This window comes from Silene latifolia, chromosome 9 (assembly GCF_048544455.1).
Source record: "Silene latifolia isolate original U9 population chromosome 9, ASM4854445v1, whole genome shotgun sequence".
NCBI classification, from domain to species: Eukaryota; Viridiplantae; Streptophyta; class Magnoliopsida; order Caryophyllales; family Caryophyllaceae; genus Silene; species Silene latifolia.
The window spans coordinates 75,350,613-75,363,639 of record NC_133534.1 but is presented as its reverse complement, the minus strand read 5'-3'; the positions used below and the strand labels follow the sequence as shown (position 1 = coordinate 75,363,639).

Genomic DNA, 13,027 nt, shown 5'->3' with positions numbered 1-13,027 from the left:
CCACTGCCAGTGGTGTAATGGAAACACACTCTTATAACAATTGAATATTAACACAAACAAGTGTGGAGGCACCTGCATCAATGATCCAAGAGACAGCGTGCTTACCATGGAGTCGGATATGATTTACATCGATTGAAGGCTCACCGAACACCGCATTAGTGTTAACAGATGAGGAACTGCCTGCTGCACCGGAGGCTCCACCAGACTGAGGCTCAGGTCCTTCAGGATACCTGTGTTTCTCCCAGCAGTGTGGCTCACTGTGACCAGGCTTTTTGCAATGAAAGCACTTGAGACGTGGCCTCCCCTGCTTAGCACCGGACCCCTGCCCACCGCCTTGAACAGCAAGAGCCATGGCCGTGGTACACTCCTGGGTAAGATTACGCACCTCCTCCTCCTGGACAATGCGGGAATACACGGAATCTAAAGAGGGTAAAGGATCAGTACCCAAAATGCTAGAACGCGCAGTAGCATAGAACGAAATAAGACCCATTAAGAATTGACGGGTCTGCGGAGTCTCACGACGCTACCGCAGTTTCACAGAAATATTGCACCGGCAACCGGAGCAATCACAGGTAGGAAGGGCGTCATAATCGTTAACGTCAACCCAAAGCTTCTTTAAACGGCCATAAAAATCCATCACGGTCTCTTCGTCTTTTTGCTTACAGTCTGCAATCTCCGACTCCAAGTGATAGACCTTAATGCCATTACCACGAGAAAAGCGAGTACGAATGTCGTGGGATCTATTGTATTGAAAATCCATGCGATCACCGTGTAATTGGCCGTAGACCAATCATGTAGATCCTCCTTTTTGCCCCCAAACCATTGCGAAAACCCTTGGACCATTCCGCATAATTAGAGTCTTTCAGCACTACGTGAGTAATTTTGGTTGAGACCCCATCGGAATTGGAAGGAGCGTAGACGGGTTTGGTGATATGCGGCGTTGAAGAATTCGGTATGATTAAATCGCCTGACATAGTTTAGGATTCGAGAATTCGAAACCCAACTGATACCATATAGAATTTTGACAAAGAATAATATTGAATGTGTTTTTCTGTGTCTTCTATTGCACAAATTAGTTGTCAATATATATAACCTAAACGAGATTATTGCGGGGAATCAAATCTAATTGTTTCCGTATAGCTATTCCTAAATTACAGGTATTACATGCTAAGAATAAGCCTATGTGCTGATTTTGTGCCTATGTGCAATATTCTTAGCCTATGTGCTGATTTTGTGCCTATGTGCAATATTCTCGGAATATTGCCTCCAACATCCATTTTTTTGTCACCCTGTCATTATCTAACTTGGCGGGTGAATTTGTGTTTGAGTTGGAAGTCAAGGGCACCTCAACTTGTCGTTGAGACAATCCATTTTTCTTGTAATGTCACACTATCATTATTTGATTTGGCAAGCGACCTTTTTTTTTCTTTGACTTGGAAGTCGAGTAGCGTACCCGAACTTGTCGTAAGGGTAGTAGCCTCTTTTTTTTTACGTCACCCTGTCATTTTTTTTTTTTGGACTTGGCGGCTGACACATTTTTTGTGTTTGACTTGAAAGTCTTTAGGTACAAGAACTTATCGTAAGGATGACCCATTTCTTAACGTCTTCGTTAGTAGTATCCAACTCAACGCGTGACATATTGACAGACACCTCTTTAGTCAAATTGCTTTTTTGCTTTTTTTTTTATATCATTGACCTTTCAATAAGGGTTGAAGTTAGACGGTATTATGATAACAAACTTAAGCCAATATTTTAATCTTTAGGAAATTTTTTAATACTTTAAACTCCTTCCACCTGGTAGGGTTTAAGGAAACCCACAACATATATATACATGCTATGTTCCGTCGTCCTATGCACTCATCAGCAGCATTATCTTTGACGGTATGTTCTTCTTCTGCAAAGTCTTGCTTGCATTGCTTTCTTATCTGGCCGTGTCTTTCAAGCACACAACATATTGACCCCCTTTCTTATTTTAACGTATGCAATCAGAGCGTCACCGTTACCGAAAATCTTTCAACTTCGATTTTTCGTGCTCGTCTTGATCGTGCAACATACCTGACTGAGACAGGTAATTTCTTTATCCACTTTCTCCTTCCTTGCCCTTGGTTTTGATGTATAGTCTTGTGATAGTTTTCTTGTGTATAACTCTCCATTATGCCTTTTTTTTTCAACTAAACATATTCATGGTGGCTTATAAGCCTTTAACATGATAAACCGGGGCCTGTGCTACCAATGCTTTGCTTATCCTCGACCCGAATTTAGACCATGTTTTCTTTGTAAACTTGGCGTACTCTTGACTTAACTTAGAGTTCTGCCCAAACCGAAACTTGTCGGAGTTCGAATCACACTAATGCTTGAATTTTGTCTCGTATTGACCCGAACTTTGTCTAGGTTTCCTACTGAATTTGCCCTGTGTTGCTGGACCTTTTTTTGTTTATATGAATGAACGGCATGTGTGTATAACAATGGAGAAACAATGATATTCCATATGTGTGTTTCACACTTTGTTTCAAATGAAATCCTTCATTTATACGGCTGGCCTTCTTCGTTGATCCCAAAACAGTTTACAGGACTCTAAAACCCGACCGAATTTTAAATATTGAAACCTGACAAAACTTCGTTATCGATCGACATTGATTCACTTTAGTATCATCGAGAAATTCTCCACCAGAACTCGGCTTTAGGTAAATTTGAGTACAACTTCGATCAAGTTCATATTGACTACCTGACCCAATAATCGCCGTCTCGATTTTTTTATTCCAAACTTACTGTAATTTAACCAAACAGTGCACTCCCGAACTTTACAGCCAACCTAAAATCAAAATTTGAGATATATAACTTTCCTATGTTTTCTTCAATTCTCGACATCATGCCATGCCGAATTCGGATTCTAGCCTTGGTTTTGCCATTCTGGCCTCGTACGTTTACTTGTTTCCGCCATGAATGCTTTGGTATAATCTTGAAATACTGACCCGATTTCGATGGATACTCATCAAAACTTTGGCAATCTAACCGTAACTTTACTCCGAAGCATGGTTTTAAATCTCGGTATCGGTCGTAGTCGCGGTATCAGTATAATCGGTCCTTAATCGGTTGTGACGGACAGATCACGGTGAATCTCGGTGATTTCTCGGCCGATATCTCGTATCGATAGAGTGAAAATCCGATACAACTCGGCCGAGATTTTAAACCCCGGAGCGCTTGACTTATATTTGATCCTAGATATTATTACCCAGAATTCTGCTTTACATGACGTCCAAAGTTTACACCATTGATAAACTGATCTAGCTTGTTGATGTAGAGAAGTTTGCTTCGGCTAAATCCTTGAACTACGAATTGGCCATTATGATATCACTCGTCATCACTTTAAATGTGCCTTACAATGCCTTTTTTTTCTCTGAAATTTGCAGCATATTTACCATAAGGTTGAGCCTATCTTTCGTCGTCGGCAACTCAGCAATAAATTAACTAAGAATCTATTTGTCGTCTTCTGAAGGTAATAATAACTTTTTTTTTATACATAGTATTTTGTGTTGTATGTGTGTATATTGCTCCCACCTCTTTGGTTGTATGCTTGCTTGTTGGCAATTTGCAGGAATGATGTTTTATTTTTAGCCAAGCACGTACCGACTACCGTTTGGATTATTAATAAGAATTACGGAGTACAAGTCATTATTTCAATCAGCAATTAATTCATATTTGAGACAACTTACAATTTTCAACCGAGTTGTCAGGGTGAACCCATTTGGGTCATTGCGACAGGCGGCGTGAAAACTTATTATTTGTCAGGGTGAACCCGTTTTAAGTCATCGCGACAGGATGAAGACTTATTACTTGTCAGGGTAAACACATTTTTGGGTCATCGCGATAGGCTGTGTCAGGGTGAACCCGTTCGGGTCATCGCGACACACTTTTGAAGAACCATGCAATGAACACACCCGTCGACCATTAGAGAGTTTGAGCTACCAAGTGTCAAGGCACAATGCTACGGAGTACTTTATCATGTCAAACGATGGCTTTTTTTTTTAAGGTCCTTCAACTTTTGTGATCTTCGCAAGACTAACCGTGAAGCAAAGGGTGTGAAATTCGGCTGAAGCAGAATTCGTCATCAATCAACACGGTCTTGGAATTTACAAACTTGGCTGACGGTTAATTGTAATTTTAGCCGTACACAGTTTAAGCTATTGCGGGCCAGGAGCAATTTTTTGGTTTTTTTTTTTTTTGGGTGTGTGTTGTTTTTATTTTTTGGTGTGTGTGTTTTTTTTTTGGTGTGGGATTTTTTTTTTTGGTGTGGCTCCACTTGAACAAAGTGTTTGCTCAAACTGCCTAAGTACTCATAAAGCTACCAGGGGTGACAATTTGTAAGATCAAGCCAACGTAGTTCAAAAGAGGGATTTTGGTTTTTTTTTTGTTTGGAGGTGTGGCTGCACTTGAGCTACATGTTCACGCAAGCTGCCTAAGTACCTGTGAAGCACAAAGCGTATTTCACAAGATCAAGCCGACGTAGTTCATAAAAGATGGAACGACTTTTTTTTTTGTGAGTTTTTTTTTTTTTTGGTATGCAGTTTAACCTCTTGCTTAGGAGCTTTGACTTGCAGTTTACGCTCTTGCTTAGAAGCCTTCACTGTTGGGGTTTAAGAATAGTAGCGCTTCAAAAACTTCCCATTGATTGGGCCTACCCGAACACCGTCTTCATCCACGATTTTGTAAGCACCATTTGTGTAGGCCTCCTGTACCACGTATGGACCATCCCACTTAGAGGTGAATTTGCCAACTGGCTTGTGAGAGGTGATGATTGGCCTTCGTACCGCAAGAACGAGGTCTCCTACTTGGAAAGACCGAAGGCGCACCTTTTTGTTGAATGTGCGTGACAACCTTGCTTGATAACACTAGAGCTTTTGTTGAGCCTCTAATCGTATTTTATCGAGAGCCTCCAACTCTGCTAATCGCAATTTGTCATTTTCGTCATCTGTGAGTCCTTCTTGAATAGCGATGCGCAAGGAAGGGATCTGTAGCTCTAATGACAACACGGCCTCTACTCCATACACCAACGAATACGGAGTTGCCTGAGTAGGTGTTTTGTATGTGGTACGATACGCCCACAATGCGTCACCAATCCTTTCATGCCAATCTCGCTTTGACTTTGCTACTACTTTTCTCAACAAGTTGCAAAGGGTTTTATTGAAGGCTTCAGCAAAACTATTTGCAGAAGCACTGTACATGGATGACTTGTATTATTTGAACTTGAATTTTTCTCTCAGAATTCTCATCAGATGGTTGAAGAATTGTTTCCCATTGTCAGTTGTGATACGCTGAGGTACACCATATCTGTAGATGTTTTGGGTTTGAATGAAGTCCACAACATTTTCTTTCTTCACTTCCCGTAGTGTGATGGCTTCTGCCCATTTTAAGAATTAGTCAGTGGCGGCGAGGATATACTCGTGTCCATTTGAGGCCTTTGGAGTAAACGATCCCACAACATCAAGTCCCCAAGCTTCAAAGGGCCATTAAAAAACAGTGGGGTGCAATGGCTCTGGCGGTTGGTGTATGAAGTTTACGTAGAACTGGCAAGGTTCACACTTTTTTGCGAAGTCCATGCAATCTTGCACCATGGTCGGCCAATAATATCCCATTCTTTTTACACGATCATGTAGTTTAGGCCCAGATTGACGAGCACCACAAATGCCAGAGTGAGCTTCATGCATTGCTTCAGCAGCTTCGTCTTTGCTTAGACACCTCAACCATTGGCCTGAGAAAGAACGTCTGTAGAATGTCCCTTTATAGTGAATGAACTTTGGAGCACGTCGACGTATCTCTACCTTGTGTCGAGGATCATCAGGTAGTTTTTTGTGGTCCAAGAAATCAATGATAGGTTGACGCCAGTCATCTTCATCAGCTGTGTTGACACAGATCATATTAGTTGCATCTACGTTTTCTTCTTCTTCAGGCACTGATACTGCCCAACGGTTGCAGACTGGGACCTGCATAGACTCTTCTGCCCCCAGTGCCAAAGTGGCTGCAAGATTAGCAAGCGCGTCAGCCAACATATTGGCACTCCTCGGTACATGACCAACGTGGATGTCATCAAATTGGTTTGGCAGTTGTAATGCCTGTTGATGGTAAGGGATCAAGTCTTCCTTTTTCACTTCATATTCACCAAGGACTTGGTTGACCACCAACTCTGAGTCTCCGTAGATGTCCATATCCCTGACGCCTATTTCGATCGCCATTTGCAGGCCGAGTATGAGAGCTTGGTATTCTACCATATTATTTGAGCACAACTGAGTGGGCGAAAAGGAGTATGGCATGAGATGATTTTGTGGAGTTACAAATATGACTCCGGCTCCAGCTCCGTCTTTTCTTGTAGCACCGTCAAAGTACATCTGCCATGGATGTAGAACGTCCACGTAGAACATTTCTTCTCCTGGAAGGTCATCTGAAATTTCCCACTCTGCTGGTACTGGATGATCAGCAAAGAAGTCGGCGATAGTTTGACCTTTCACAGCCTTTTGAGACACGAACACCAAGTCGTACTGCTTAAGTAACACTGCCCATTTCGCAAGTCTTCCAGATAACACTGGTCTTGAGAGTATGTACTTGATTGGTTCAGCCTTCGAGACCACATGTATAGTATATGCCTGCATGTAATGCCTCAACTTTTGGATGGCAAACACCAATGCAAGACATATCTTCTCTATGGGAGAGTAATTTAATTCAGCTCCCACAAAGGTACGACTCAAGTAGTAGAGTGCTCTTTCCTTGCGGTCTTCAATTTCTTGAGCACACATTGCCCCCAGTGAGCGTTCTTGTGCTGCGATGTAGAGGACAAGTGGCTTTCCTGGAATTGGTGCCCCCAGCACTAGTACACTGACCAAATACTTCTTGATGCTATCAAAAGCATTTTTGCATTTTTCATCCCATTGGAATGGAGCATCCTTTTTCATGAGATGGCTGAATGGTTGGCAATGTCCTGCTAGGTTAGATATGAACCTTCGAATGTATGACAAACGTCCTTGTAATCCGTGCAGCTCTTTCAGCGTCTTTGGTTTTGTCATTTCGTTGATGGCTTTGATTTTTGTTTGGTCAATTTCAATACATATGTGTCTGACCACAAACCCTGAGAACTTTACAGATGTGACACCAAATGCACACTTGAGTGGATTCATCTTGAGTTGACATTTTCTAAGTCTCTCAAAGACGGTTCGAAAGTCATAAAGACGGTTCAAAGGTCTTTTATATGGTCTTCTCTTTTCTTTGATTTGACAACCACGTCATCAACATAACATTATATTATTTTATGCAGCATGTCATCGAAGATTTTTTGCATTGCGCGTTGGTACGTAGCGCCAGCATTCATCAATCCAAACGGCAAGACCGTGTAACAGAAGATCCCTTTTGGGGTTCGAAAACCTGTTGCTTTTTTATCTTTAGGTGCCATATGTATTTGATTATATCCAGCAGTACAATCCATGAAGGAGAGTGTTTCGTGACCAGTGGTTGCGTCAATTATCAACTCTGTGACTGGCAAAGGGAAGTCATCCTTAGGGCATGCATCATTAAGGTCTCTGAAGTCGACACATATGCGCAATTGTCCATTCTTCTTTGTCACTGGGACAATGTTTGCTATCCAGGTAGAATATTTGACTTCGCGAATGAAATCTGCTTCTATGAGTTTGTTGACTTCCTTTTCTATTTCAGGTACAAGTTCCGGCCTAAAACGACGTTGAGGCTGCTTTTTGGGACTAATGCCCTTCTTGATTGCTAGACGATGAACTGCAATTTTTAGGTTGAGTCCAGACATCTCTTTATAGCTCCAAGCGAAGACATCTTTGTACTCGACCAACAACTTATAGTACTCCTCTTCTTCTTCCTTAGTCAGCAGAGCACCAACATAAATGGGGCGAGGATCTTCATTAGTTCCCAAGTTGAGTTCCTTAAGTTCATCTACAGTCGATTGCCCCCCATCTTCAAGTGTTTCAGGGGCCTCGTCGGCCTCAACTTCTTTGTTCTCGTCAAGTATCTCTTCTACTGTGATGTGATACGACGACGTTGCACCGTCTAAGTCTTTTGGTTTCTTCGCCTCACAGGGGTGTGAAGATGAAGGCATAGGCTCTTCAACATTTTGTGGATGACCAGTGAGGACTAGTACGCGTCTTCTTGCTTTGAGTGGCTCATGCTGGATGATATCCACTACTTGCATTCGCTTCATTTGAGATGGTATTGCGCTTCTCAAGTCATCGTTTACTCTTACTTCTTCTTCATTTTGTGTTGCAGAAGCTGAGAGAGGACGACCCTCACCACTATTATTCTTGGAAGCCCCTAGTCGACTGAAGACTGTTTTTGATGAACCGCCGATCATGGATTGTGCATTTCTTGCTTATACGCAACGAGGACGTTGATTTTTCGACTTCACTGTCACCTTGATTGCCAAGCCTAGCGAAAACAGAAGTGTGTTGGATTGGAGCACTTGGCCTTCCCAGCCTTGTAAATATAGAAGGACGAGACTTTCCTACAGGTGGACTTATTCGATCAAAGACTGAAGATGAATGCCTATTTTCTTCTTCTTCTTCTTCATTTTTTTCGACCTCTTCCACTGTGATGTGTTGAGAAGATGTAGTAGCCCCTTTTATACGAGCACCAATCTTCACAGGTGCAGGAGACTCATATCCGAGCCCGGCCTTGGTCACCATGAAGCTCCCATCTTGCTTGAACAGTTCATGTTGTGCTTTACTAAAACCGTAAGGCTCGACTTCTATAACCTTTCCGAGAGGAGTCGGATTTGTAAAGTCATATCTAGCCTTTGCCAGTAGCTTGTAATCATTGGAATCAAATAGTCCTTTGTTTTCCTCACTTGACGATTGACAAGATGAACAGACGAAAGCAGTTGGAGGAGGTTTCACAATCTTCGTTTGAGATAAACTTGGCAGAGGTGCAATGATTTTGGCCAACCATTCCTGCTTGATCACCTGACTTGACTTTTTGTCCTTAGGCTCTGTCTTTAGCGTTAGACACTCTGCAAAAGGACTCTCTCCATCTTTGCGGCGAGACTTTGGGATGTAGCGTAGTACTGGCGGTGTAGTTTTCTGCGTCGTCTATTTCTTCTTGGGTGATGCAACAGGAGTAGCTATTTTACTAGCCTTGTCTACATCTTTCTTAACATCATTTTCTTTAGCAGGACTTGCGGCTATATCTTCTTTGATGATGTTCTTTTCCCGCTTACCTCCTTTTCCTGTTTAAGAGATAGTGGTTGGCATGAATTCACTAGAAGTACCATTCTCTTCAAAGAATTTTGCATCAGCGAAGAAAGAGTCGGCCTTGGAGAAGGATTTGGCGTCTTCGTCTATTTTCCTTTCGCCACCACGATAATATTTCAAGCATTGATGGAGGGTCGAGGCGACAACTCCGTTCTCGTGCTTCCAAGGTCGTTCCAACAATAGTTTGAACGATGTCTTGCCATCCATGACATGGAACAATGTGTCGAAAGAAAGATCACCCATAGTAAGGTGCACGCGGATCATGCCAACTGCGCGCTCCCCATTCAAGTTGAAACCATGAATCATTGTTCGACTACTGGAGAGTTTATCCATCGTGATCCCTAATTCGTTCATGGTAGCTTTTGGCATGAGATTGACACCTGAGCCTCCATCTATTAAGATGCGCTTGACCTTTTGCCCTCGGATGTACCCAGACATATAAAGTGGCATGTTGTGAGGCTTGGATCCAAGAAGTAAATCCTCATCTTAAAAACTCAAGGCTGCATTGCAGGAGACACATCCAGTTGATTGCTCAGGAGGCTCGATTTTGTCTTTCATCTTGCCTGTGTACAACTCTGGCTTCTCAAGTCCTTGAATTATCACCTGACGCTTCTATTTAGGTACATGAAAGATTTGCTTCCACCTCATATTTGTAGGAAGGGCATCGAGAGCAGCCACTATTTCGTTCTCTTTTTCAGAATGGGACTGTTGTGGTGATACCGCATCATCTATGCCTCCTTCCTTTATCTTCTCTTTATCATCACCACCTTCAGTAGCTGAGATGGTGCACACAGTAACCTTGTTCATGAAATCTCGCGGGAAGAATTCTTCTAAGGTGACGGGACATAGTGGTTCTTGCTCCAGCAAATCAATAGTCAAGACATGTGGTTTGACCACTATTTTGGACTTCTTCCCTTTGGACCGGCAAGGCTTTTCCCTCTTTGATTGTTTTCTTCAACGGTTAACAGGTTGCGCTGCCTGCCTTGTTTGTTTCTTTGACTTCTTGCGCGTCACCAAAGTCCAGCCTTCATCATCATCTTCATCTTTCTTATCCTCATTCTTCTCTTGAGGAATCAGCTTTCTTTCTAGTGATGTTGGAGACAGCGAAGGCCATGACCTTTGGATCCGTAATGCCACAGGCTCAAGACTTCCGAACTGCAACATATACACACACCGTCCTTGCTGTATAGGTTGCTCGACAGGTTGCTCCAGTACTACAGTAGTTTGATTTGTGGTTACTGTGTCATCCAAGTCAAGAATGATCTTCCCTTCCTTAGAGAGCTGCATGATCTTCTCCTTGAGTGTTATACACTTTTCAATAGGATGACTCACCAGCCTGTGATAACGACAGTAATTGGGATCGTTTGTCTTGTTTGCTTGCTCAGGGCGCTTGGACTCTGGCAATTGTATAACCTTCTTCTCTAAGAGGTCATCAAGCATTCCGCACAAGTCATAATCTGAGAATGGATACTTCTTTGCTTGCAACTCCTTCAAAGTAGGCTTTTCTCGTTGATAGTTGTAAGCAAACTTCTCCTTCTTCTTTTCATACTTAGGCTTGGATGAGATTTTCACAGGCGCGTTGCTGGTTTCAACGACCATTGTCTCCTTCTTGGAGCCCTTGTCAATTTTCTTGAACTTCTTGTTTTCACTTGGCGCCTTAAAAGAAGTTGGTCGAGCACTGCCATGTTCTTTGATTGTGATCTCCATGTCATGGGCGCCGGTAGCTAGGTCTTTGAAGCTCTTCGGCATGATCCCTTTCAGGATATAAAGAATGTCCCATTTCATCCCGTTGAGCACATTTCAACTGCTGACGCTTCACTTAAGCGATCCTTGCATTCCAGACTCAGCGCACGCCACCTGTTGATGTAATCGACGACAGACTCATCTTGCCATTGAGTTGTTTTTGTCAACTCGCTCATGTTAACTACGCGCCTGGTGCTTTAAAATATGTTGAGGAATTCATCTTCCATGCGACCCCAGCTGTCAATTGACTCAGAGTCCAGATTTGTGTACCAGTCGAACGCGATCCCTTTGAGCGAATGCACAAACTACTTCACCAAACGATCACCTTCTCTCCCAGCATTGTTGCATGTCTCGACGAAGTAGGCAATGTGTTACTTTGGGTTCCCCTTTCCGTCGAACTATTGAAATTTTGGAGGCTGATAGCAAGATGGCATGCGCAGACTGTCAATTCTCTTAATGTAAGGCTTGATGTAGCATCCACTACTTGTCGAGCTATCATCTAACTGACACTTGATTGTCTTGGCTTTTAACTCGTGCAGCTTCTCTTCAGTGAAGGCACTGATCTCATTGTTTGGCTTTCCAATGTCTTCCTCGACAACTTCTTTATCACTGCCAACCTCCATGTCGGTGTCACTATGCTCGCTGTCGGCCTTCCTGTCACGGAGTGCCACCACCTCTTTTTGGAGCTCATCAATTTTCTTGTTCTTTTCTTCATTCTCCTTTATCATCTTTTCAAGGAGTTCATTCATTTTCTGCATTCGATTCTCAAGAGTATCGCCACTTATCACCATGACTGAAGCGACGTTAAGATTTGATGTTTCTTTCTTCTTTGGCGACACCTTGGATTTAAAAGGGGGAGCCTTTTTTTCAACCTTAACACTTCTAACCTCCTCGCGTGAAGGAGTAGAGGCAGCCATGAGTGTTGTAGCGGCAGCAGCTATGGAGGCGATAGAGATCTTGCGCGGCCTAGTAGGGACGTGTGCAGAGCGTAGACTGGCAGCATCAGCATTGACATTAGCCTTCTTCACCATTCCTCTTGTGCAGATGCCAACTGACTGCGCAACTGAGGAGGTAGGAGCAATGGGAGTACCCTACAAGATATCTGTGTAGGTCTTCTTGGATGCACTGGAGGAGATGCTTTGATTGGTAGACATCTTCTTGTTGTGGTAGACTTGATTAAAACGGCAATAGAGATGAGAGGTAGACATTTTCACGTCGGGTTCACCAAAATTTGTAAAAGCAAATTTTGTATTGCGATGACTGAAATACAAAACAAGAAAACAAATAAATTTATTAATAAATATCAAAAGTTACGTGTACAATATCTAATGTATCCTCTGATTCTAATATGCCGTAAGGGGTATGTGTACGGGGTACACGTAAGGGGTGCGCGTGTAGACAACTTTAATTGCTCTACATGCGATGTAGATTTGATTTCTTGAGAGGGTCACGATGACTTGAATCTCTCTTGAAGGTTTGAATTTTTGATTGAATCTTCAACGCAGGCGGCACGATTTGATGTGCTTGTTGACTGCTTGCAATGATTTTGACAGAGAGGATTTGTAGGAATTTGTACCTTGTTCTCTCTAGATCCTTTGCAATTATGAATTTTTAACCCTTTGAATGAATGAGGAGAGCTTTATTTATAGAATTTTGATTCTCCTTGGTGGACTTTGGTGGTCACAGGCCCATTTATGGGTTTATTTGTGAACTTGGCCCAAGTTTGCTTCTTTCTGGGTTTAGTGATCCGAATAGCTTCTTTTGTAATCCGAATCGACCCATATTTCATTTAATCGGGACAAAATAATTAAATTAAGTTAAAATTTAATATTAACTCAAAATAATTAATTTATTTTATTTATTCGGCACATTAATAAATTTTTCGTGCCTACACCAAGTACCACACATGCCCCATGGGTGTTGTCAACAGCAACCTACTCGAACTCCGGGGACGGAGAACCTCGGCCACAAAGGCTGGAGCCCCAGAGTAGCTCTCCCAGGGCCTGGGCACCCACTAAAGCAAGAAAACG

At 42.6% G+C, this 13,027-nt stretch overlaps 2 protein-coding genes across 2 annotated transcripts; both read right to left on the bottom strand.

Annotated features, from left to right (window-relative positions):
* Positions 1–4,889: 4,889 nt before the first annotated feature.
* On the bottom strand, positions 4,890–5,222 carry LOC141601221 (uncharacterized). Its single transcript, XM_074421486.1, has one exon. It carries the CDS (start codon positions 5,220–5,222, stop codon positions 4,890–4,892), a length of 333 nt encoding a protein of 110 aa, XP_074277587.1.
* A 285-nt stretch (positions 5,223–5,507) lies between these two features.
* LOC141601220 (uncharacterized) lies at positions 5,508–9,704 on the bottom strand. The gene is made up of 6 exons (XM_074421485.1): positions 9,272–9,704; positions 9,138–9,229; positions 8,420–9,047; positions 7,888–8,334; positions 7,411–7,773; positions 5,508–6,838 (listed from the first exon to the last, which is right to left on the bottom strand). Exons 1-6 carry the CDS (start codon positions 9,702–9,704, stop codon positions 5,508–5,510), a joined length of 3,294 nt encoding a protein of 1,097 aa, XP_074277586.1.
* Between the last annotated feature and the right edge of the window lie 3,323 nt (positions 9,705–13,027).

Excerpts from the sequence above, each read along its gene's own strand:
- LOC141601221 (XM_074421486.1), bottom strand. The coding sequence starts at position 5,222 with ATGTACAGTGCTTCTGCAAATAGTTTTGCTGAAGCCTTCAATAAAACC.
- LOC141601220 (XM_074421485.1), bottom strand. The coding sequence starts at position 9,704 with ATGCCACTTTATATGTCTGGGTACATCCGAGGGCAAAAGGTCAAGCGC. Across the intron at positions 9,230-9,271 it reads AAAATTCTTTGAAGAGAATG|GAAAAGGAGGTAAGCGGGAA; the intron begins GTACTTCTAGTG and ends TCTCTTAAACAG. Across the intron at positions 6,839-7,410 it reads TAAAGATAAAAAAGCAACAG|GAAAGCCACTTGTCCTCTAC; the intron begins GTTTTCGAACCC and ends CACCAATTCCAG.